Source organism: Toxotes jaculatrix, chromosome 14, assembly GCF_017976425.1.
Source record: "Toxotes jaculatrix isolate fToxJac2 chromosome 14, fToxJac2.pri, whole genome shotgun sequence".
In the NCBI taxonomy this organism is placed as follows: domain Eukaryota; kingdom Metazoa; phylum Chordata; class Actinopteri; family Toxotidae; genus Toxotes; species Toxotes jaculatrix.
In genome coordinates this window covers 7,311,475-7,336,913 of record NC_054407.1, presented here as the reverse complement: position 1 = coordinate 7,336,913, position 25,439 = coordinate 7,311,475, and the positions used below count along the sequence as shown (strand labels likewise).

The 25,439-nt window shown below is 40.9% G+C and overlaps 1 protein-coding gene across 1 annotated transcript in view; it reads right to left on the bottom strand.

Moving 5' to 3' along the window:
* The window catches only part of LOC121193623 (probable G-protein coupled receptor 158), a 50,783-nt gene that overhangs the window by 12,446 nt on the left and 12,898 nt on the right, over positions 1–25,439 (bottom strand). Inside the window, exons 3-7 of the mRNA XM_041056020.1 lie at positions 15,179–15,281; positions 12,183–12,394; positions 10,317–10,385; positions 2,713–2,822; positions 1,117–1,355 (exon numbers count right to left, since the gene is read on the bottom strand). Of these exons, the coding sequence (XP_040911954.1) occupies positions 1,117–1,355; positions 2,713–2,822; positions 10,317–10,385; positions 12,183–12,394; positions 15,179–15,281 (733 nt within the window). The remainder of the gene's footprint in view (positions 1–1,116; positions 1,356–2,712; positions 2,823–10,316; positions 10,386–12,182; positions 12,395–15,178; positions 15,282–25,439) is intronic.

The window sequence follows — 25,439 nt, the reverse complement described above, 5'->3', positions numbered from 1 at the left end:
TGTACCTGTTTATTTCTGTCTGACATGAACAACAACAGATGCATTGTGCTTAAGACTCGCCAGAAATTTCAAGATGCAGTTTAACAACTTTAAACAGTCCCCTCTATTTTTGTGCAAATCATTTGCTGCCGGTACCATCAGCTCCACTGCCTACAATAGATGAACCCCCCCCTTCCTTTCACTATTGAAAATCAATTCTGTGAGCTGGGACAGAGTCTTTTTACCTTACTTTTTGCCTTGCTGTGTTCATCAGTGTCTGAACCGTAGTAGACTGTTTATCTTTTGAGCACACTGGTATGGGAGCCTTCTTCTGGACTTTAAAGCATTTTTCCTTACAAACTTGTTTTCAGAGATGCCACAAGTCCCAAGAGAAAAGGCAAAAAAGACTTTCACTAGAGAATCTGTCAGAAGGATTTTCTTATATTCTATACAATTTCATGTAGTCTACATTAATAAAATTGTCCAAATTACATTTAAACAACTCCAGCGACAAGATGTATGTTTCAAAAGAAAGCTTAGTGAAAGAGCTCAAAGAATAATTTAACATCACCTGAAAATCTCAAACTTTAAACCAGTGACGGTGGTGAAACACAGTTTTCTGGTAAACAAACAAAAGTTATGTTTACGTTCGGTGTTTCACAGCAGAACACACAGTCTTCTCCACTGCCCTTGTTGGCATTGCTGTGTTTATTGATTTGTTAACATTCATGTGAGGAATAATGTGAAACCACTGGCAGGAATATACAACACATCACCAAAAAAAAAAAAAAAAAAAAACATTAAATAAGTGCTCCATAGCTCCACCAGTGGTCACAAACTCTAGAGGGTACCTTTGAGTTGTTCTTTAAAAAGTAAACTCACTCACAGAATACCACATGAAACAGTTTTTATGAATGAGCTGATTTCAAGAATTTATAACCAAAATGTTCCATTAGTGTTGACAAACAATTTTTCCACCTCTCCCTGCTCGTGGCTTTTTCCAAAAGTAAAGTCCCCAAACTACATTTAATCTTAAGCCTTACCCAAGCAGCCCAGACTGCAGTTATAAGCCCAAAAGCTCATTACAGTTAAGTGGTAAGTGGCACCAAAATTTCACACACACACACACACACTTACCGACAGCCATCATGTAGTCCCATCGGTCCAAGAGACACATGCTGAACTGTAGTCCCTCTGGGGTGAGGCCTGCAGTGATCAGGGCCCGACTCAGCTCAGGGTTCTGGCACACGGCAGATGTCCAGGCCACCAGGAACCATAGCACCACCAGCAGAATTACTGCCAGCAGCCGCACAACGCGCCAGCTGGTCATGTAAGGCGTCCTCTGGGCCGTGCGGGACAGGAACACCTTTAACACCCTGGGAGACATGCCCACTTGAATTAAACGGAGCAGGCAGAAAAGATGCTGTGATTTCAATTTATTCATGGTCATTAAGTACGTTTGAGTTAATTCATGGTGGGACATCTCTTGTGCTGCAGGGAGAAATAAAGAGCAGAAATTTGTCTGAGAGCAGAATATAGACATTTTAGGTTTTTACAATATGAAGAGAAATTTAACTACTTGGAATTTTCTTATGGGTGGCTTCTTTTTTTTAAGTTCTTCAGCTGGAGGAAGTTGGACGAGGGCAATTCTTAACATTTTGTAAATCCATGCAGAGGCAGTTTATTAATAATTTGCACAGTATATATGGTCTTCACTGCATGAACGGTTACAGTAGTGCCTCTGTAAAGCGAATTAAAACTGCAGCACATTGACCAGAGTGTTTGCAGCAGCATAAAGTGACCTGACCAGAGACGAAGCGTTATATGGGGGAAAGATGCCATGAGCGGCAGACAGACAGAGAAGTAGTCTGTTCTCTGTTTACCGTGCTCATCTGCCTTCTCTAGACTACACTGTGACAAATCTATCTCATATCTGATATATTCAGTGGGACCAGGCTGTAAGAGCTTGCCCCCGGGGCACACTTCACACCGAGCGAGCTCGGGAAAAAATCAAATTGCTAATTTTGCCAAGGGAACACTTTGGCCGGCCTTTGACCCCCTTCTCCCATCTCAGCAACACTTCGCTCAGAGCTGAAGAGCAGGAAGTGAGTGTGTGTGTGTGTCTGAATAGATACTTCAGCCAGCAGACGCTGACATACCGGACCTGATGTGAAATTTAAATTTGCTTATTGGCAAGACTGCATGCACGTGTGTGTGTGTGTGTGTGTGTGTGTGTGTGTGTGTGTGTGTGTGTGTGTGTGTGTGTGTGTGTGTGTGTGTGTGTGTGTGTGTGTGTGCTCACAAGTGTGTCGTCTGAGAGGAAGCTGAATTATTGAGACTGAGAAAGGCTAATTCATAGGGCAAGTTAATATGAGGAGAGGAAACAGGAAAGAGGACAGAGGAGATAGGAAAGGAGAGAGGACACAGGAAAGAGTACAGGAGAAGGAGGAGAGCAGAAGGAGAAAGGGAAAGGAGACAAGGAGAGGAGAGGAAAGGAGATTGGAAGAGAGAAGAGGAGAGGAAACTAAATGAGATGAAGTGAGGTGAGGAGAAAGGGAGAGGAGAGCTGGCCTAGTTTTGATTTTAAGTTTGTTGCTTTCACCTTAGTTTTCTATATTAGAGAGAGGAATAATTCATAGGAAGAGGATACATGAAGAAAATGTCAGTTTCTCTCATGAGATTGTTACCAATCTAAAAGCTTCCAATACTTTTAGGCGTTTCAGTTTCTGGTACCTGTACAGTTTGAGGACGATGGTGCCGTACATGATGCCGAAACCCAGGAGGCGAACCCACCTCAGGAGGATACATCGAAACACACTGGGGTGGAAGTACAGGATCATCACCTGCAGAGTGGCACAGCAGTGTGTCAGTGTTCACACACACACACACACATTCTGGGACATATTGATTATGTTATACTTCTGTAAGCGGTGAATCACACGCGTCCTCTCCTGTCACACTCCTCTCATATTCACACAGAAGGAACCAGAAATGAAAATGAGGTGAGTCTGCGGCACGTGAGAACCAGAGCTGGAGGCAGACTTGGCCATGCAGATATCTCACGCCTCCACAGCTCCCGCTGACATCTCTTAGCTGTATGTTGTTCATATGTCAGCTGCCAGAACACATTAGAAATGAGAGTTTGAAGGGTTAGTTTCCATATCTCGGTGGTGATATTTAACAATCTCGTTTTCCATATGTGCGAATGTGTGACTAAATCTGAGTTTGTTTGCATGTTGATTTTTATTTCACATGTATGAGCATGAACATGTGTTTTTGTGCACATGTGCTGATGAGGTTTTCGCTCCTGACTCTATATATGTGCAAGTGGCTGTTAAACTGTCAGCACATCAGTTTCTGCTTGGTGTGAGGTTTATTTGCACGTATTACTGCTAAAGATGAGGCTGCGACAGAGACTGAGGAGGAGACGGGTCTCAAGTTAAGATCAGAGCTTCCATTTGCATGTCTCCTGCAGCTGTGTCTCGTTTCATCAGCGTGTATCTGAGCGAGACGCCACATGTCAAACCTCCAGTGACCTGAGTGAAGCTGAAGATACAGTGCACTGACTCTGAGCTCATTTCCACTGAAGCAAATAATACCTGCTACCTCACTCACCTAGCGGATACAAAGCATGACTCCTTCCTGAGTATCAGAGTATACATAGATACTCAAGTTTTAACTCTGACTTTTTTTTTAAATTCAGATAAAAAAAACAAAAAACACAAAGGTTAAGGCTTTCAAAAGAAGTGGTGATGGGTACAAGCATATCATCTAACTGTCGTCGTTGTTACCATGTCATTGTCATTGCACTATTTGATTCTTTTGGCCACTTGGGGGCAACACATCAGGCTGCAAACACAACTTGACATATATCATCACCACATGAAGTTCATTCAGCTTGTTTACACAATGAAGCACACAGAGAAAAATCAGCATTCATTTAGAGTTGTGTTTCAGGTCAACAAGCTCTGCCACCTATGGAGCCATTTTAGTCTTTCACTCGTGCACTTGAATATAAACCAGATGAGGAGCATACCAGGGCAGACGCACTGAAAGAAATAAGTACTTTGTGCAGGTTAAAGGACCTTCGTTGCCATGGTTAAAATACCATAGTTGCCAATGTCATTTCACACGGAGCATGTGGCATGCAGTGGGCTTTTAGAGCGATATAATAAGAGTGGTGAAACTGAAACCAAAACTGTAAAGTTGTGGGCTGCAAAACCAAAACAATGAGCTAATAGGCACAAAAACGCCCCATAGAGTTGCAGAGATGGTGAGCTGCAGTGACTCCTTTCACATTACAATCATTGGATCTATCATTGATATACAAATGCTAATTAGAGCTGCTTCAAAGGATAGGTTCATGTCACTGACATGCCTGGATATACATTAAAAGGATTATTGCTCACTGCTGTCAATACCGGACAGAAAAGATCTACACCCCATGCCAAGTCAATTTCAGAGATGGTGATTAAATCCTAAGCCCCAGTTTTGCGCAAAAATACATTACAAAGTTTATCTGAAGTTAACATGGTAATTCTTCAGCCTGAATTAGACCAGTCAAATAGCTCTATTCCAAAATTAAAGTCTTTTTAGTATGAAATTTCCTCTTTCTGCTTCCATGGACAGTGTTTCCTTGCTGAGCCTCGGTGAAGAAACTGGCATCAAAAGACTGTAAGTTTGGAATCTTGATTTGACTAACTCAGACTGCTGAAATCTCCTAATAACTTCAGATGAACTTTAGAAGTCATTTTTACACAGAATGATGGCTGTGGACTGTAGATGTTCATTGAAATTGCTTCAAAACTTGAATCTCTTTGCAGCCAGTGCCGACAGGAGGGACAATTACAATGACCAATAACTCTTTCAATACACATTTGGACCTGTATTATATTAAAATTACAATTAAGAGGGCAAGCACTCACTCTGTCCACACCTTTATAAAGTTTAGGAATTAGCAGACACATATGGATGAATGTATCATATACATACATGATTAGATAACTACAGATGCACATAGACTCATCAGTAACCAGCACCTGTGCTCTGGACCTGTGAGCAGCTGCCTGAATACACAGTGTACCAGTGTGTCTGTGGGATGGCTTCACCTGCATTATGGGTTTTTTTTTTCCCATCCATTTCTTGCATACTTTCTCTGAATGTGTTCTTCTTACTTAATGTGTGCTGGGAAAGGATCAACCTCTCCATGACCTGCACAGGATAAGAGTTTCATTATTGAATAGATGGATGCTTGGATCTATGAAGGGGCTTCTTGACTCTAATCCATAATATACCGTATATCACAGTAAGTAGTGTCCAGCTGTGGGAGGCTGTTACAGTTAGCTACAGATGCAGTGTAAACGCATCCCTGAGGAGTACAGCCAGTGATTTATCCCACCTCTTACGCTGCCTTGGCATTCAAGAGGCACTGTTCAGCGTAATTAAGCTTAAGAAACAACAGCACCTGTAACCTATTTTCCTCAGAAACGAAGCAGAACATCTGTGGCAAACTCAACTAAACAACCAGCAAACCCTGAGGCTGTGAGAGTCTGGCTGTGAGATGTGTTAAAAGAAAAGCAAAACTAATGTGGGAATGAAAGTGATCACTTTGAGTTAAGAGTATGGCACAAAGACCGAATGATGAAATTACAAAAAATATTAAATCTGACAACTTCTCAAAGAGCTATTCAGGAGGTTACAATTAAAATAATGTCTCAAGATGACACATGGTGAACAAATATCACAGGAACACGAGCTGTGAACAAAAAGTTTGTTACTTTGCTTTTAATCAGCACAGTTCTGCCATGTTTGTTCTAACAAAGTCCCAAAACTGGCAAGATGTGTTTCAGCCATTCTGTCAAAAAGTGTCTCAGTGCACAATTAAACTGTCATAATATCTCCGTGTTCAGTCTGTCCACTCTCTGTTCAGCTCTGGTGTGCAGACATTTTTCTCACCTCCTGATTAAGGATGTGACACACAGAGTCAAAGCACGGAGAGCAGCCGCAGCAACACTTTCTTTCCGTCCACAATCCTCATCAAAACCTTGCAGTGCTAAAGTCGGTCATTGGTATGCCGGTCATGAGAGAGCGGGGAGCCAAGTCCATTTTAAACCCAAGAACAGGAATTATAGCTGTTACTTTTTAATGCTTCATTACTGGCTTTGAGACATTATCGCAGCTCAGGATCTGATAAATTAGTTGGTATGTGAAAGACAGACAGGTATGTATTTAAAAAAAAAAAAAAAAAAAAAAGTTTAATTTTATGAATCCATTCTGAAAAGTAATTGCTACCAAAAGTTATTCTCTCCATTTTTCAAACAAAGACACATTTTCAACAGTGCAGTGATTTTGTGAAAGACAGCCCTGACATGACTCATATTGTATTATATATTATATTACAATAACTGAAAAATTACAGTTTTTTTTAAAGGAATAGAAATATTTTTCCCTGTCCTTTCAAGGAGTCTGATGAGAAGATTGATATCAGTTTCATGTGCATTAAGCTTAAAGTTTAACACAGATGTTAAACTTGAAGGCTCTAAAGCCTAGTAGTTAACATATCCTATACATATGTTATGCTATATGGTTTTTTGGGGGTTGTTAGGCTACCTGGTGAAACTAGTTCTTGGATCCGGAGCCATCCGGTGAGGTTACCACGCTTAGAGCCCGTGGAGACCTCTGTAAACACCTGTGTCCACAGATTGTACTTGACAAACCTGCACTGTAACTGGAGGCCATGCACAGAATCTTGGTAAAGAAAGTGAACAAGAGTATTTCCTAAAATGTTGAAAGTTTTTTGTTTTGTTTTTTTATCTGCATGAATTGATTTTTGCAAAACAAGCTATAAACAACAATGACATATCACCTTTACCTTTTAGTCTTTACCTTTATATGCCTTTGTGTGTCTCTGTGCTTTTGCTACTACAAATGATTTATTATACATAGTTGTCTGAGTCGATCATATAAAAATACTGATTAGAGCAGCTTTAAGTATTACGTTTTTGTTGTTGCTGTTGCATTTAGAAATGTAAAAGAACTGGTTTGATCCTAATTTACTTACATTAATAAAGAGACCTCACAGTTCTATTTATCACAATAGTTTAATTTATGTAATTATCATCCTCTGTGCTCCTGTGAAACAACTTGGATCAGGTGATTGTAAATCATGGTGCTGAATCAAATGATACTGTAGATCAGAGATATAGAGAAAGAACAAGTCAAATGCCGCATTTCACCAGACGCTGTTTTTTTCCTGCAAACTCTCTCTGTTTCAGTGTCTGTCCTCCTTTTGTCCTCTGCCTCACATGTCTCACTCTCATGCTAACCCTGGTCAAGATTAGCTTCCTGCCTGACACCTTCATCTCTCTGCCTGCTGAGCAGACATCCAGCCTTCCAGCCTCTCTGGTCTACACAACAGTCCAAAATCATAAATCACCCCTGCAAACAAGAGGTATAAATAGGCCACGCTGGTTCTTAAACTCACATAAACAAACGCAGAAATGCGCATCCATGCACAAATGCACATGCACGCGATCACAGGAAAATGTGAAGCTATAAATCCACTTAAACACACTCCATATACTGAGATGGGCCGACGCAAACAGTGTCGCACCCTTTCTGCAGTGCTACACATGTGGACTACAAAGTCACAGGGGACTACGCGATAAAAAGCCACATGCCTCCAGAAGAAGAGAAGGTAGCCCTCCTGGTTTGCATCCAACCTCCCATGCCTCCTCCATCAATTAATCAGCAGATGTATTTTTAAAGCAAGTTGTGCTAGAACTTGATGGACTGTTTAAAAATGCATTGAGCACCAGAGAGGAGCAGCTGCACCGAGCTTACAGTAGCTGAGGAGGCTTGTGGTGGCAGCAAAAAAAAAAAAAAAAAGAAAGAAAGAAAGAAACGGCAGCAGCAACAAACGTTAAGACTGCAGGAGAGGAGACAGACACAAAGGTGAGATAGAGAGAGAATGTGCAGAGGAAGTAATGAAAGAAAAACATGGGCGGGGAGGGGGGCAGAGGAAAGGTAGAGACAGGCAGGAATGGTGCTAAGAAACATAGAAAAAAAACACTGAGTAACAGCAGAGCGAAGGGAAAAGGAGACCCAAGAGTGTATTCAAGTGTGTGTGAGCATAAGAGAGTAGAAGGATATTTTTCTGGAGCTATTTTTGGTATCTGAGTTCTCCTTTGGGTGAATGGGGGAAGAAGGTGGATGGACAAACACAAAATCAAAGCCGTTTTGAGCATCACAGAAGAATTATACACAAGGTGTAGTCATAGAAGGATAAGCCCACAATACCTGCAGCCCTTTATCTGCTGCAACAAAACTACCAGGCTTTCCATTCTAATGCAAATGTCTTTCTTATGGTAACACTCCAGTAACTTAAGAATAAGAACAAAAACCTTTATCCCAAGAGTCAGTCGAGCGCTCTGAAGCTCTTTCTTCTCAACAGATTGGTTTTTTTTTGTTTTTTTGTTTTCCTGTTTCAAAATGGCTAGTGTCCAGCCATCAGACTTTGAGTTTGAGGAGAGCAGTGTCTCACTGTTGGCAGTCTGTGCAAGTATTTGAAATGAACGAATTCCCCGGTTACATCAGATCTCCCTGTTTCATAGCGCTCAGGTTTCTTCCATCTGTTTCCCTGCTAAAGATGGGCTTCTGACGCGGCACTCCAGGTGCACTGTGGGCTGTGTGCACAAGTGAAGATACACACATACACAATGCACACTGGCATCCACCCACATGATCCCGCTCACACATTGAGACAACACAAAGGCTGGCAAAGGCACACACACACACACATAATAAGACAAAGTCGTAGGCCTACTGTACATGCACACAAACTGTGATGTCCAACTCTCTCTTATTGTCCAGACAATGATCAGAAGTACAGTACAACAACAACATCGGGCTTATTCCCTTATTTACATAGTAAAGTCTTCTTTTATGAACACAGACAACAGCAATCCTTTTGTTAACGTTTAACATACTGGCTTCATTTTCCTGTTAAAGTTTAGGTTTTCTCCAGAACAGATGTTAAAGTGACCTCTCACCTTTGAAAGTTATTATCCTTAAGACATTTCTGACTTTTTTTATTATACCTTTTTATCTATGGCCGACATTTTTCTGCAATAACTATTTAATGAGTTTACATTCAGTAATTTCCTCACTATGTAGTAGTTCTGACTTTCAAATTACCTTCAAATGAACAAGGGATTCACCAGAAACTCCATATACTATATTCAAGACAACTTCACTGTCAACACATCCATGTACAAGTGAGCAGTAGGGATTAAATATTTAACATTTAAACAAGCACAAAATGTGGCGCAAAGACAAGAGGAAAACAAGGCTTCTGTGTCACTGAACATTGCACTTCAGGTTAATTTAATTATTTTTATTGTAATTTTTATCTCAAATGCAAACCTGACATTTCTCACAGCTACTGCTTCATTTTAAAGCATTGAACTGAGATGACGTGATGGCGTGCTGAAGCTCGTAGCGTTCACAATTCCTGAAGATTTGCCCCTGTAAATTACTCTGTAATTTTATGACATAATGCACATCTGAGAGGAAGCATTGTCTCATTCATCCATGCCTTTGTAGGCGCAGATGAATGAGACAATGGAGATTAAATAATTCACTCCTGGAAGACAAAAAATTAATCTCCTCAACAAGGGCCAAAATAAAGAGGCATTTCACTTTAAATATGGATTCAGCATCATCCATTGAGACAGTCAGTGGCGGTTCTACATTGAATTACTCCCTGGGCGAGACCCCCTCCGACATCTGTTACGACAGAAACTTTTGGGGACGAGTCCAAACTGTGTTCTCAGTATTAAATGTGGCTGTGAATACATCGAAACTTGTTTGCTGGGAGGTAAAGTTCATGGAATGAAAACAGCAGTAACTTTATAGATCTGATAATGATGGAACAGGCAGCCTCAGCCCTGCAAGGAGTTTACAGAGATAATAGTTTAGATGGACCATGGACACATTTAGTTTAAGAGGTGATTTGCGCTGTCTGAGGTGCAAGTCGGTACAATGATTAGAAACCTGGCGCTTGTATGTAGAAGGCAGAAGTAATGTCGAGAAGGATAGTGTGTGATGCAATGATCTCTAAGGCAAATATATCTGGGTTTTTTTTCTCTGTAACCTCAGGTTCACTGCTCTTGTGTTGTTTCCTTCTTTGTGTGAAACAGGAGTGAAACCTTAGGGATTATTATAACTTTTATACTATTATTATACCTTTAATTTGAAAAAGCAAAAACTGAAGGAGCAACAAACTGACTGAGTGAACTGTGGGTGCTACGATGTGTAAAACCAGAACAGAGACTTACTGGGAAGTAGAGCAGTAAAGCCCCAAACAAGATGGCTTCCAGCAGAATGAGACCAGATGTGCGGATGCTCTGTTAATGAGGAAAGAGAAACAGCAAACAAACCATCAGTCAATCAATCACGCAGTGACAGGAGGAGGGTGATTTATTTATGGGTTGTCACGCAGCACATAACTTATACAGAAAGCGGGGCTATGCCAAATGCAAATAACACATTAATGCGTCTTTTAAGGCCACAAAGAGGAGTTTACATGGGTAACAGGGGGGTTTGGAGTTTTTGAGTTGGGTTGGTGAGGGATGAAACACACACAGTGCACACATTTTTTTCTTTTTTTTTTAGACAATCCACTGGCCTAACTGATGCAGCAGCCCACAGGAATTTGTCCCCATGTTCCCCTGTTTGTCCCCCTGATGGCCAGTCCAACTATGGGAGCTGAATATCAATTTTTTTAATACCTAGCTGTACCACAAAAACAAAAAATATGAGTGACGACAGCACTTTTCTGCGTTTGATTTAATTACCCAAATTACCTCCTAGAAGATTTTTTTTTTTTATGTCTTTTATGTAAATTCAAAGGGCTCCAGGGACATTTCTTGTGAACTGAGAAAATGTGGGAGATTCTGAGGCAACAACATAAATGTCTATAAATAGCACACAGGGAAAGATTCAACTCTACTTTGCCTCAGGAACAGTTGTAATTATACACCGCAAGGATCTCATATTTATTTCACTTTATTCTATTAGCAGAGTGTGTATTATGCAACAACTTTGCCTTAAATGTGTGAGGATTCGGCGATAAAAGTGTGGTAGATCTTAATTAAGTCTCTATGCATTAAAGAAATGAAAAGTTTTTAACTTGGCTTTCATCAGTGAAGGTATCATTTGTAAAATGAATGTATTATGAAGTGGCTTGAATTTTGATACAAGGATATGAAGCTAATAAATGTTAATTTAAAGTGAATAACTCCTCAGAATTAAATACTGAAATTGAGTGCAGTGTAAAACTCAGGGCCTTTTATAGGAGTGTATGAAACAGACCTGCTTAATCTGGGGCAATTATCTAAATGTACTTCCACTTACTGTCCCAGCAAGTGTCTAAGGGCATTGTTTACCTCCACCTCTAAAAACGTTTGGTTAAATAAGTTGGATCTTTGATTCTTTGTCTATAAGAACTTTTGGCAATGTGATTTTAGAAAATTCCTTGACCCCTGACCTTTCATCTGCTTCCATTCAAAAGTGCTTTACATATTTTTTGAGACACTGACATTTCCAGCTACTGTTAGTTAAGCAGTTCAAAGAGCACTCTGGGGATTTGACACTGTGCTTCCTCCATCAGTACAGGGACTCTTTAGAGACTGAGATTTCACGACTTTTACCTCTTGGTATGGGTCTAGCTCCTACAATTCCCATAATGCAACATTGCCTCTTTATGACATGGGATAGAAACATCCTTAGCAGAGCAAACACAGGTAGTCTGGCAGTGAAATATAGTCCAAACAGGAGGGAATAACAACCTTTATGTTTTCATACACAGCCCATTAGTGTTTCTTTCAACTGTACACGCATGCAAGGTCAAAGCTGAAGAAAGGGGAACTGGAAGTCCACCAGAGCCAGTCAGGAGAATGCAGCGAAACAGAAAACACATGCTTAAATCTAATATGATCATACTCGTTGTCCCTCTTTACCTGGTAGAGGCTCAGTCTTTCAAACTCCACGCCCCGAAGCTCAGTTCTGATGGCCCAAAGCCACGTAAGACATCACGTAACTGTTCTCACAATCTCAGTCATACTCCTCAGCATTAGGTTGTGTAAAATCTGTGCATTCTGCATCCAACAGTCCTCCACAGTGACCCCTGACCCCCACCTCACCTTGTTCCTCCTGAAGTGGTAGACCACCACCATGCTGGCCAGGTCCAGCACCATACACAGACCCTGGAAGGAGGCCACAGCGAGCCGCAGAGCGCCGTCCTCCTGCACCAGACAGGGCGTGTCGTCCCGGCAGTAGGGGCAACCCTCGCGGCACGGCAGGCACTTGCTTGACACGTCAGAGGACTCGTCTCTGTGAGAGCCCTGCTCCTTACCTGAGGACATGAGAGCACTTTAGATGATAATCAGGTATGAAAGTGTGGGTATATTCACTCATATTTTTGGATACTTGAGGTACAAGGAAAGAAAACCATCTGAAAAATGTGTATATATTCACAACTTGGAACACAGATCTGATTGACTGTAGTGTTTTCAAAGATTATCACTGTAATTAATTTGCATTTAGCTGTCACACACTGACTTCTCATTAAATGCTCAGTTAATCAATTTGAAGGAGTAGAAATCATCAATCCAATAAATCACAAAGCCTTGGGGGTGATAATTACAAGAAAACAGCCTTTAATTAAGTAGATGAGGGAATAATGAAGTAGAGGAGGATAAAATATTGTGACACTGCTCTCTTTATCTTTCCAGTCTGCTTAACTGTTGTTATTCCAGCATGTGGCAAACATGGATGTCAAACCTCTCCCTAGATGACTTTTTCCATTTGAGAGTGTTTGAATGTAACATGACAGGATGTGTTTCTTTTTAAGGAAGCACCTTCGAAACCTAAAATTAAACTGTGAGCATGTGGCCTCACACTAGATGTCACATATAAAGAAAAAGACGATGCCAGAGATATAATTTCTTCATTCTGCGACGTGGCCGCTGCAGCAGCAGCAGGATTTGGCTCAATCTGCAGGCTAAATCCTCCATTTTCACCACACAGACACTATGCAGCTCCTCTAGAAACTGACGCTTGGCAAACATGTAAATCCTCTGTATGCCCCAGACCTCATACAGTGTGTAAACACTGTGTTAAAGTTGCACAGTACAGCATTATTGCAAGAGAATGAGGGAAGTGCAGAGGTTATGGTTAAATAAGCTAAATCTGAATTGACTGATCACTTTATAGACAAATTGATGAATTTATCAAGTAATTATGGAGTCAGTGATGTAAGAAATGGCACAAAGTGAAATTATTTTTCCAACAAAATGACTCATGATCCCTCCTCTCAGTGTCTTTTGTCTTTTTCTGTAAATCCCTGTGACTTTAGAGGAGGGGCATTGTATTGATCTCATTCATTGTGTATCTAGTTTGTTTGCCTTGTCTGGTATTACATTCACTCACATTAACAATGTGAGTTTAAGTGGTGCCAGGATGTTGTTAGCCATCTGTGTGATTATTTGTGTGTCAGAACTGCTCTATTTCATGCAGCGTCATTTTTTTTTTGACTTCTGAGGGTCATCGTCACAAAGATTGAAGAGAGGATAGAAGGAAAGAGGAGAAAGAGAGAAAGAAAAAATCAAACTGAAGTTTCTCAACTCAGTTTCACACATCTAGTGTGAGGCCACACGCTCACAGTAATTCCACACTTCCCTGTTTGGGGTCAGTTCTTACATGAAGGCACCTCCTCCCACCCATCACACAACTGACAACTGTCGATCTGTCTGTCAAGTTAAGTGATAATCACACCTACCCAGGTAAAATGTCTGAGATCACCAGTACATTGTGTCATTAAAATCATGCTTCATGAGGTTTGACTGCACATTTCCAACTAATCCATTTGTTATAGCAGGCTGTTTTTTGTCTTTCTTTCTCTCCATCTTTTCTGCCCTTTGATATCTGTCCTTTTGGCCTGTTGCTAGGGAACAATAGACAATCTGTTTCCAGTCTGGTCTGTTTTCAGGAAATGCATGAAGAATAACAGACAGGTTCCAGGAGGGTCGCCAGCTACTGCGACCCAATGTGAGCTGCAGTGATTTTTAATGACGGGGTCTGCATGGGGTTTGGAAGATGAGTCTCTTCACAGACTGAGCCGTTTGACTACAGGCATCATCACGCTGCATTACAATAAAGCTCCAGCTTAGCATATCATCCCCCCTGGGGCCCTGTATTGTTGGAGTCAGGGATGAAAACCACCGCAGTTGCCTGATTATCTCGCTCATGAGGGCCAAGCTTTCTGCCCGAGGACACTGCAGCGCTTTGAGTCAAGGTGTCAGAATACAGTCATTCAAATCCAGAGCACGAGCAGGGAGGTAAAGTTATGGGTATACTTGAAATTCACAAGGGTGAAAGGGAGAAAGGTCCAAAGCAAAGTTGTGTGCACGTCTAGATTTTAGCTGAAGGTATTGTTATTCATTAAGACAGTCACACCTGACTAACAAAATAAGGAATAATGGAAGTATATGAGTGAGTTCTGTGGGACAGACAATATTAATTGACTGTAACCATGACGATGAACGTTCTTTCACCTTAACAAAGTACCTATTTAAACCCAAACCATGATCTTTCCCTGAACCTAGCCAAGTTATTTTTATGCCTAAACCTAACCAAACTCTTCCATAAGCTTAACCATGTGCTTATATTGTTACCATGACAACAAAGGTCAGGTACGCCTGCCGCTGTATTTCATGAGACGCTCCTATGGGTCGCCTCAGAGGGGCGTGACTACATCATTATTTAAGATTATTCTGCTCATGTATATGTTCTCCGTCTACACAGCCAAATTACAATCCAACAGGTCTGTGAGTCAGATGGCACCTGTGGCTCCCACTGAGCTCAGAATAGAAACATAGTAGACAGTTCCACACTAAGAACAGTCAAAACCCTTTGACTAAAGTATTAGGTTTTGTAACCTCAGAAGCCCCAGGATACCCCTTCAAAGACATAAAAAGAATTTCAAACAAAGTATGTGACTGTCGACTGGAAAAAAAAGAGGTTGTTTATTTTTATTTTTTTATAAAACCTCAAAGCTTGCTTTTGAAAGATTCAAAGTTTTGATCTGACAGCTCACTGCAATATGTATTTTTATATCACAGAGGGATTTGTAACCTACTTTTAAAGCCATTGAGCGCCACTCGGCGCTGATGGTAGAATCCTCTCCTGCACTGGCACTTGTACTTGTCCAACACAAATCCATGGCCAACGATGGGAGTGCACTGGGAGACAAAAAGGGCAGAGACAGACAGGTGGAGATTAATAATGAAATAAAAATCTCTCTTCACCTATTCTGGTTGTAATCAACAAGAACATCACAGGAGGTAGCTGCATGGAGGCAAAAGTGAGAAGCTGTAGAGGAAATGACGTGAATGTGAAACAACAGCATGGAGGAGGATGATCGGCCAACACGGTGACTCAGCCAGTGTAACTCTGTGCTTCTTGAAACCAAAAGCAAGTGGGAGTAAAATGATAATATATCAGAATGAAATATCAGGACACAGCAACAACAGAATCTGACAGAAACATAATCAGATAATTAATTTCTTTCATACACAGTCACATATTTGCTCAAATTCAGCTGAGCAGACATTCATCATTATGATACCAAATAAGTTTATAGTAGATAGCATCACAGACATGTGAGCCAAAGTCAGGAGAGGGAGCTCACAGCTGTCAGTCAGTACATGGACACACTTCTGGTCTACTACTCTTCTCACACAGAGGGTTCAAGCTGCTGCTGGAAGATGACAGTATGGCTGAGTCACAGGTCAGCAAACACGATGAGGATGTAGGTGAAGGGCTGAGCGGAGAGTAACGGAGCAGCGGAGAGAGAGGAGCTGAGTGGTTTACTTTTGAGTCTCGTGGTTTCCAGAAGTTGAATATTGTATAGCTTTAAGTGAAAATGCCAAATTCACTGGTGCTCATTTTTAAAATTGTATAATTTGGTTGTTTATCATAGCAAATTGAATCACAAACAAACAAAAAACAACCAGAATACATCAACATCGACTAAACATTTCTGGCTCCACAATATGCTTCAGCATGCATATTGAGTAAATGTGTGCTATTAAGTGTTGGAGCTTCCAAATATTTGCATTTTGCAGGAAATTATTGTCAAGCTCTGGATGATTCATGGCATTTAACAGTGGGATAAGTACAGCTAACCATCAGAGAATGCTATAACATTTATAATGCAAAGGACTGCACTCAGGCTGCAGTGTATCCCAGACTCTTCATCTATTACTGAAATCAAAGAATATGCATATTATCCAGGGTCCCAGCAGTTAAAACAGATATCACTTACTTAATAAAATGCAGTTCCTATGTGTTTTCACTGCCGGCAGATGATTACTCTCCTTCACAGGCCCACTGCAGAGTTCGGTCTCAGTTAATGAACTTGTTTCAATCATGTTATTGAGCCTCCTACATCGTCTACATGGTCCTCTGCAGCGTGAAGCAGCAGATGCCCCAATTATAAACATGCCTGGTGTCAGGGGAAATCACAGGGCTTTGCCAAGTAACAGGGAAACTAATTAATATCTAAATTAAGAATTAAAGGTTGTTTGCAGAATTTAAGTGCGCCTGCACAATTCCAGCTTGCCTTGATAACTGTGGGAGCTACGCGGGCTTACGGACCATCTGGAGCGAAAACACACCCATCGACACGCACACACAGGCACCAGTACCCACACACTCATCCTCATATTAAAATACAGCTGCAATAAATTTGACATGAATGTTCATAAATAGTGCATCACATTGCATGCTTACAGTAAAAACAGTATCCTCTGGGACGGCTGCTGTGGAGAACAGCGGGGATATATTTATACTTTCTGAATCAGTGACAGTCACTGATAAAGTCTTTCTATTTTTCTGATATTATTCAAAGCACAACACGTGTTTAGGGAATAATTCCACATTCTGGGAAATATGCTTATTTGCCTTCCTGCTGAGAGTTAGATGAGAAAAACTGATACGACTCTCACGTCTGTGTAGGGAACTAGAGCCAGGAGGCGATTAGCTTAGCTTAGCATAAAGATTAGAAGCAGGGGGGAAACAGCTGGCTCTCATCAACAGTTCAAAATACACCTATCTGCTGCACCTCTGAAGCTCAGTAATGAATCTCAGTTGGTTACCACATCGAATCGTTTCTACATTTCTGTTTGTGTAGGCACCAACAAAGTGAGTTTCAATGTTTTAATCATTACATTAAATTACCAATCTCATGTTTGTAGGCAAGTAGGCAATTATCTTAATTTAGCATAACCCCAGATTGTACAAGAAATCCAATGTTTTTTATAGTTGTTCCAAATGGAGACACAGTATGAAGTGGATATGAATATTGAGTTGTTGGTTTTGGAAAGTCCCTTATATCCCAACATCAGACAGGTGTAGGGGGAGCTATTCAACCATCCCACAGACAGGTCTGAGGAAGAGTAGCGGCAGCTTAACGTCTGGAAGCAGTGTGGTTCTCTCCACAGTGCAAACTTAACAGCATCTCTAATTACCAAGCTTTAGAGGTGCTGACCCTAACCTTGCTTCCACTGTTCATGCTAAGCTAATTACCTCATGACTGTGTTCTTACCACACAGGAGAGGGATATAGGGAATTGAGCTTCTCATCTTACTTTCAGCAAGAAAGCAAATGAGTACATCACTCAAACGTCAAAATATTCATTTAAAAGTAGGTAAGTAAGATTGTGTTTTTAGGAATTATGCAAAAAGACATTTTTTTCTGCTGCACCAGAGAAAATATTGGCGATCTGATCTTCACAAAATGTCCCCACATCATCAATTCTGTCAAATCTCTGCTTCTGCCATGTAGAAGTTATATTTTGCAAATCATTTCCTGCAGAGCCAGGCTTTGCAGTAAAGTTTATTTCAGCTTAGAGCAGATAACGGCTGTGAATATTAAGAATATAAATCCTGTGTACAGTAAAACTTCTCTGAGTTTGGTATTTCACTGGTACTTTCCTTCAACAACATGTCATTTTGGTTAATATATATTTTTGTGTCTTTATCTTTTCTTTTCTTTTTTTTTTTTTTTAAGTGGAAGAGCTCAGCATGCTAAAGCTGCCGGCTGAACTTCTGCACAGATAGTTGATTTTCAAAGCTGACAAGCAGCCCCAAATCTCTAAACTGGGAAGCAGCAGCAGGAGGGATGGGCTGTACGTCTCAACTTAAGTGCAAATGGCTGACAGAGTAAACAGATGCAGTAAATCATTGCTTCAGTGTTGCACCAGTGAAGACAGGCAGGCCTGGGAGTTATGAAACATGTTTCCACTTTTTGGGAAGAAAGAATGTGAGTGTCACAGCTTTCACAGTTCACATTTTTCGTTTTTTTTTTGTTTTTTTTCTTTTGTATTGACTAACTGAAGTTTGCAGGTACTGCCCCGAAATGTGAACTGTGTCAGCCGGAGATCCCTAAAGCTATTTTGGGTTTACCTATAAAAAATTAAACAACCATAAACCAGGAGAAAAAATACGAGCATAAACAGAAAGTACGAGATATCTGTAACATTTTTGTGTGCTTCAGCCTTTCTGTATAAATACTTTAAAACCCTTCTCAAATGTTTCTGCCTCTTTTTTCATCCTCTTTATGTGATAAGGGAAATCCAAGGATAATGGCCTTCACCTGAACAAATGTCATCAGCAACCTTCGTAAGAATGATTCAAAGTCCCTGATAATGCTGTGCATTCATATAAAGCCACTGTGGAGTACTGTACAGTATGTCTGTTTGTAAGAAACAAATTCTGCACACTGTGAATAACACAAATACGGCTAACTGAAGAACTGTCAGACCATAACTAAGCAATCGCTCGCAATCACTCCATTTCAGCCACAAACATACACCAGCATTTGTTTTGAACTTACTTTCTGCTTACTCCAAAGGAAGTGGAGACTCATTAAGATAAGGCATACCCAGGGACACTGAGGTGGGCAAGGATGAAACATGATGCTTATTTTAGGCCTTTATTGGGCCCTGTGCATCAGAATTGTTGCATATATTAAACCTGCCTGTGCTATAATGGCACAAGCACTTTCTGGTTCCCAAGTGCATTTCAGAGCACAGCAGTGTAAAACACCTTAACATGTTTGGTTTGAACATGCTCAGTGATTCCAGCTCTATATGAAAGGAGTACTAATACTGTGGTTTCCAGGAAAGGGAAACAAAATTTAACATGTTTGACAAGTCTACGTAGAATATAACACACATTAACTATGTTCACATGCTATGTTCATGTGTTTTGTTTTTTTAGACTAACCTACCTGTGCTCACCTGTGCTCATATATCTCTCTGAACCAGTTCAAGTACGGTTCCCATGAGTATAACACAGGAACCATGTATGTCACACATGAGACTGACATGAGGCATCAAAACTGGATTAATGTCACCCAGCACCTCTGAACTACCTTGCAAGCACTGCTCCATGTCATCTATCATTCCTGCTGGTTTTCCCGGCAACACACAAACACACGTGCGTGCGTGCACACACACACAAAAGGCAGGGAATTTAACAGTGCCAAGGCCAGCCTCGTTTCTCCTCAGCGCCTATGAAAGGGCTATGAAACAGTCGTTTAACTTGTCCCAGTTTGATGGATCACCTTCATCAGACCACTGACTGAAAGTGAGAAAGTATTTTATAATTGCACCTTACTTTGGATGCAGTGGGGGCTTTTTAATTCCATATATATATATATATATATATATAAACACTTGGCTAACAGGGTTCAAGGTTGCCTTGTCAATCATGGAAAAAACTATCTTTAAAGAAGGGCACCCTGGGGTAAGGATGTTTTATAACCGAGCTGAGATCTGATTCTTGAGTAAAATGCGATTTTAAGGGAAAAGATGGCCTTGAATACTTTAACAAAGCAGTTGATCAGTTTGTGGTGATTTATCTGTTATAGCTACGGTCTAACTCTCCCTGTCTCTCAATTTTTCTGAGACTAGGCGCAAGGGAAAGAAACGGCCCCTGAAAATAAGACTAACTGCCATGTGTCTCCTTGTATCATGACATTGTGGTAATGATGCCAATGTCTCTTTGGGAAAGTAGGTTATTCTCTTTTTTTTTAATCCCTAACCAATGACTTGCATTTGCAGCATGGTAGTATAAGTTAACAAGTTAACATTTTTCACATCCTGTACAGCTACACCATCTTTCTGTTCCTTGTTGGCTTTGTGGCAGTACAAAAATTGGGCTCTAGGACGGTGAACTTACAGCTTTCAATCAAGCATTTGTGAGCAAACAACAAAAGCTAACAAGCCATCAAGCTGTATAACCTTATGATGTGTGTAATCTGAGTCACACTCCACTTTCTAGGATGGATTTCTCTTTGTAAAGTTGATGAATACTGGGGGAAAGAAACTGTTGTTCTTTGATTCCAAGAGAGTGAAAAAATGCTCTGTAATGAAAAGTCCACTGTCATGAAGCTGGAATTTTATCTTTCTCTACAGAAAAAAACACATACTGCAAATTAGCCGGCTGTTTTAAGATGTTTATCCATTTTGAGGGATGACTTTCCCTCACTTTACCAATTAACATTGAATTGAATTAACATTCACTGATTTAGCATTGCATTTATAACATTGTCAATCTTTTTTTATTCAGTGCATTCTTCTACTTTGTCAAAACCTGATGCCTACATTACCCACAATGCAACTCAATCAACAACAGTCCTGTCAGAGATTTGGGTGTGTTATGTTTGTAGCAGCCAATGTAGCCTTGAGTCTGTAGCTTCAAGCATCGACGAGGAACGGGCAGGTAGGCTCACTTCTTTCTGACCCCACACCTCCAGATTTCTTTTGTTTTCAAACTTGTAGTCTTCAGCTTCAACAAGCACTGACTTAACTGACATCACTTGGGGCGGTTTATCAGGTTTTGTGCACAAAAGGCCTTATACAACTGGCAGTTAGGACCTTTTAATCTGCCTAACAAGCACAAAATCACAGGTTTCAGCACAAACCCCAGCAGAACATGTATCACTTGATACCATCCCGCAAAATGTAAAACATACTTCACATGCACATGAAAACAATTCCTCCACAGACTGAAGCGACTTCAACCTAAAAATGAATTATCTGTAACTCGTGTTTGGACTGCAGCCTGTGGTACCTGTTTCAGTTTTCTCACCGTGTAATTTGATAAAAAGCTGTGAACATGACACCAAGATGGAAGTTGGCAAGAGAGAAAGACAGAGAGAGAGAGAGAGAGAGAGAGAGAGAGAGAGAGAGAGAGAGAGAGAGAGAGAGAGAGAGAGACAGACAGACAGACAGACAGACAGACAGACAGACAGAGACAGAGAGAAAGAGAAAGAGAGAGAGAGCACTCTGCGTCCCTCAGAGATCTATAAATACGTTGAAAGCATTAAACCCTAAAAGCATTACAATCACTCTGTCCCCTGGGCAGGGAATCTGCCTGCTGCTGTTTCACCAGACTACCAACCACTGAAACAGAGGATGACTGAGGAGACGAGACCTTGGTCTTAAGCCTGTCTGGAATTTCTCCATCAATTTAAAAGGCAAAAACTGAGATGTATAGCTGGTTATTGATTGGTGGCTTGTTGCGGTTACAGTGCTGTGACTAGGAAGGGAGTCACCAGGAGGGGTGAGCAGAGTGCTGCTGTTAGTTTCCCTGCATCCTTAAAGGGCATTATCTGAGGGAACAGAGGTGATGAGATTGTAAATTCAGAAATTCAGGGCTGTGATTTATATTCCATTTTCTTAAGGTGACGAAATGTTGAAACTGTTAGCACTGATTGGTTGTGCAGCCTTCGGAAATGTGTCTGGAGTGAAATGGAAGTCTCACTTGGCATTTTAAGACTTATGAGACGAACCCTCAGTTCCCTCACACAGACATCTGGGCGGGTGGTCCCAAGATCCCTATGTGGACTCGACTGGGAGGCCTCACTCAATTAAGATCCAACTGCTGCTGCCGACTTGACAGGCTCTTTGCCGTGGCAGCCGCTGAGCTGCAGGCAGCAGATTAGAGAGTGAATGGTGTTCCTCCGTGGAGGATGAATCCTCCCTGACGACTGTTCCTCTCTGCTGTCACTCCTCATCCCTCCCTCCCTGTCTCGTCCTCCTCTCCATCCTATATGCATCCTTGTCCTTCCGCTCTCCTTCCTCACTTCATGCTATGGTGCATGCGTCATCAGCCTAATTAAAGATCAAAGAAATATGCTGGACTTGCCAGAATAAACTGCAGAGAAGAGGACTGATATCTACAGTTTTGTTCAAAAAACAATTCTAAATGTTGTGTGTTTTTATTGGTAATACATGTAATGATATATTGTTAGGGCTAAGTAATAGTAAGTCTCCAGAGTAAAGGATTTTCCAGAAAGCAGGAATACATATACATACATATACTCCTGTAATTTAATATATTTATTAGTCTTACATTTTGTAGGGATTTAGTAGTACCTCATAAATCTGGGTCTTGCAGGAGACAGGTGTCAAAAGGTGCCAAGAGCGGTCGAAAATAAGACAGCAGAGGAGGAGATATTCTGTGTTTCAATTCTTGGTTTGGGACAAGCTCCAAAAATATTCCAAAACTACATAATATAAGACCTCCAGCACCAGTTTTAATAAATGGTGTTATTAACCTCATCAGCAAGGACAGCAAGACACAGACAGCCATAAAGGCACAATTTGGAGAAAGCCAAGAGTGTGTTTTCACAAATCTGCATCATCTGGATGATGAACAGGACTCTAGCATAGGCCATAGCACAATGGACGCATGCATCATCTGGCCTAACAAGATCACCAGAAAAACCAAAGACAAGGACATTATCACCAAAATAAAGAAGAGATAACTGTGATGGCTGAGCCGTGTATTTCTAGAAGAGAGATATCACATCCCAAAGGTTGCCACAAGAAAGACACCTCCAGGTAAAAGAAAATCTGGAACGCTGAAAAACAAAAACGACCTGGCATAGAGCTGAGAAGAGCAAGCCAAGATTAACTTGACTCGGGGTGAGGACCATGTTGTCACACATAGAGAGGAAATGAGGGAGCTCCCTGTGGCCATATGTCTGACAGGGAACAAAGAAGACTCAATAAGGAAGTCCAAAACCACTGGATCCCACTCTACCCATAATGCAGCTTGATAGCACCATGACATTAGCCATGTGTCTCAATGTGTCAAATTTGTGTAAGTCCCCATTAAAGGTTTTGTCATTCAAATTATGCGCACAGACACGTATATATATCCCTGAAGCTCTGAAACAAGTTGTTTTCCTGACTGTTCTTCATGTAGCAGTGTCACCTTTAAAATCAAATCAATAACATCTTGTGTTCTATGAATAAGAACACATATTAAATACAGTTTTCTGGTTTCAAAAACATCTGAGAACCAAAAAGATTACTCTTATTGTCAACATCTGAGCTTGTAAATTCTGAGTGATTTACTGAGACTAAAATGGGCCTCCAGCTGAGACATTTGCCCACCTTTCCACTGAGTGTTTTCTTAAAGACTGGAAGGATACTGAAAAATTTCCTTTTAAATATAAAGTGTTCACGGTCACTGCACTGGTGTTGAGTAGAAGTAGCTATTTTAAACACTTGAGAAATAATGCAAGCTTATGTGTGATCCTTTTTTGTTTCTTATTTGATGTTGTTTTCGTTTTGACAATGGAAGTAGAATTATTGTGGTGAATAAAGGGAGCAAAGCTGCTAATCAGCTGTCTTTAGATCTGTATCCAAAATAAGCTTCTCCCACTCCTTTTCCCCACAAATTATCCTGCATTTGTAAATGTCAACAATGGAAGAAGAACTAAACAGACTGAGTAATGCATAAAAGGACCAGTGGAACAATGAATCATAACATACCAGTGCTGGATGCTTTCCTCCTTAACACCTTGCAGTGACATACATGGTTTGCATGAGTGGGCCCATTTGGAAAGAAACCCCTCAGTTACAGTTACAGTAATGGAGGTGCACAGGATCATTGAAGAAAGCTTCAGGCTTTGATGATACGGTGTTGTACATGCCTGTGAATTCATGCTCTGTTGTGTATGTTCCCTGCAGCCCACTGCAGAGAGAAAGGTTTCTGAATATTGAGTCGAATGTACAGAGAGCCTCTCACATTTTCACAGCTGTACAGTAAAGCTTGCTTCATTAAATTGAGGGCTTATTTACCGTAGTTTGAACTTTAAAAAAAAAAAAAAGAAAAAGAAAAAAACATAGCTTCAAATACAAACGCTAATGGTCTCTTTGATGTTAAGGGGAAAAAAAATACTTAAACACATACATGCATTACCAACTGGTCTACAGATGCTCTCTTTCGCCCAGCTTTAGCTATAGAGTTGTAGAGTTTCAAACTCCCCTGAGGACAGACAGAGAGCCTCTGGCAGAACTAAACAGAAAGAGGAGAGCAAAACAGGAAAAGACAGGTTATTTTCTGTCTCCCCTGCCCCTCAAGTCACCTTTTTGGTTTTTTTTGGTTTTTTTAACCTGTTACAGATAAGGCAGGTAAAAACAGATCTTGTGGGTGTCTGCTTTCCTGACAAATACAGTTTGACATACTTTAGAATAAACTCCAATCCAGGATATTCCTTTACTGCTAACATTGTACACAATGTCTTATTCAGCTGGGTATCCCTTTCCTTCTATATATGGCAACTGACTTTAAGACTTTTGAAGCTTAAATCCCCTGCAATGTGCCAGAGACGATAAGGACTGCATAAGACACACAGTAAGGCAAGAAGAAATATTTATATTTATATCCCTTCTTTCACCCCATACAGCACAGAGCCAGCCTGGTTTCCTGCAGCAGGACAGGGGGGGACACATGTGTCCAGGTAATTAATTTTTCAGATGAGAGGGACTCACACATCACCGTAAAATAGCAGCTAAGCTGCAGCCACAAATAATGGTATTGCTGCTTTTTCTTTGTCACATTATGCCGTCTACATAAAGGTAAATCCACAAATTAGGTGTGTACACTGGAAGAAGCTGCAATAAGAACAAGCCAGGTCACCAATTTGCACAGAGTGGGATGTTGCTGCAGCATATAAAGCAGTAGAAGAAGGTGGCAAGTTTCTCCTCATTTGTGACTTGGCCACTTCATATGATGATTTAATGTGTTAGGTTGGCAAAAGCAGAGAATGACATGTTGACAGATGGAGGGATAATTTCTGGCTTGTCCTTCCTCAGAGGAGTTAATTGGCTTCAAGAAAAAAGAGAGATAAGGAGTAAGGGTGTTAGAAAAGGAAAGGAATGGAAGGCCAGAGAGTAGAAGAGAGACGAGGAGGGGTAAGAGCCACAGATAAAGAGGATGGAGGGAAAATTGGGAGAGTGTGAATAGCCATGGAAACAGAGAGAGTGTGGAAAAGAAGGAGAAGAGGAAGTGTGGCTGATTGAGCAGAGAAAGCAA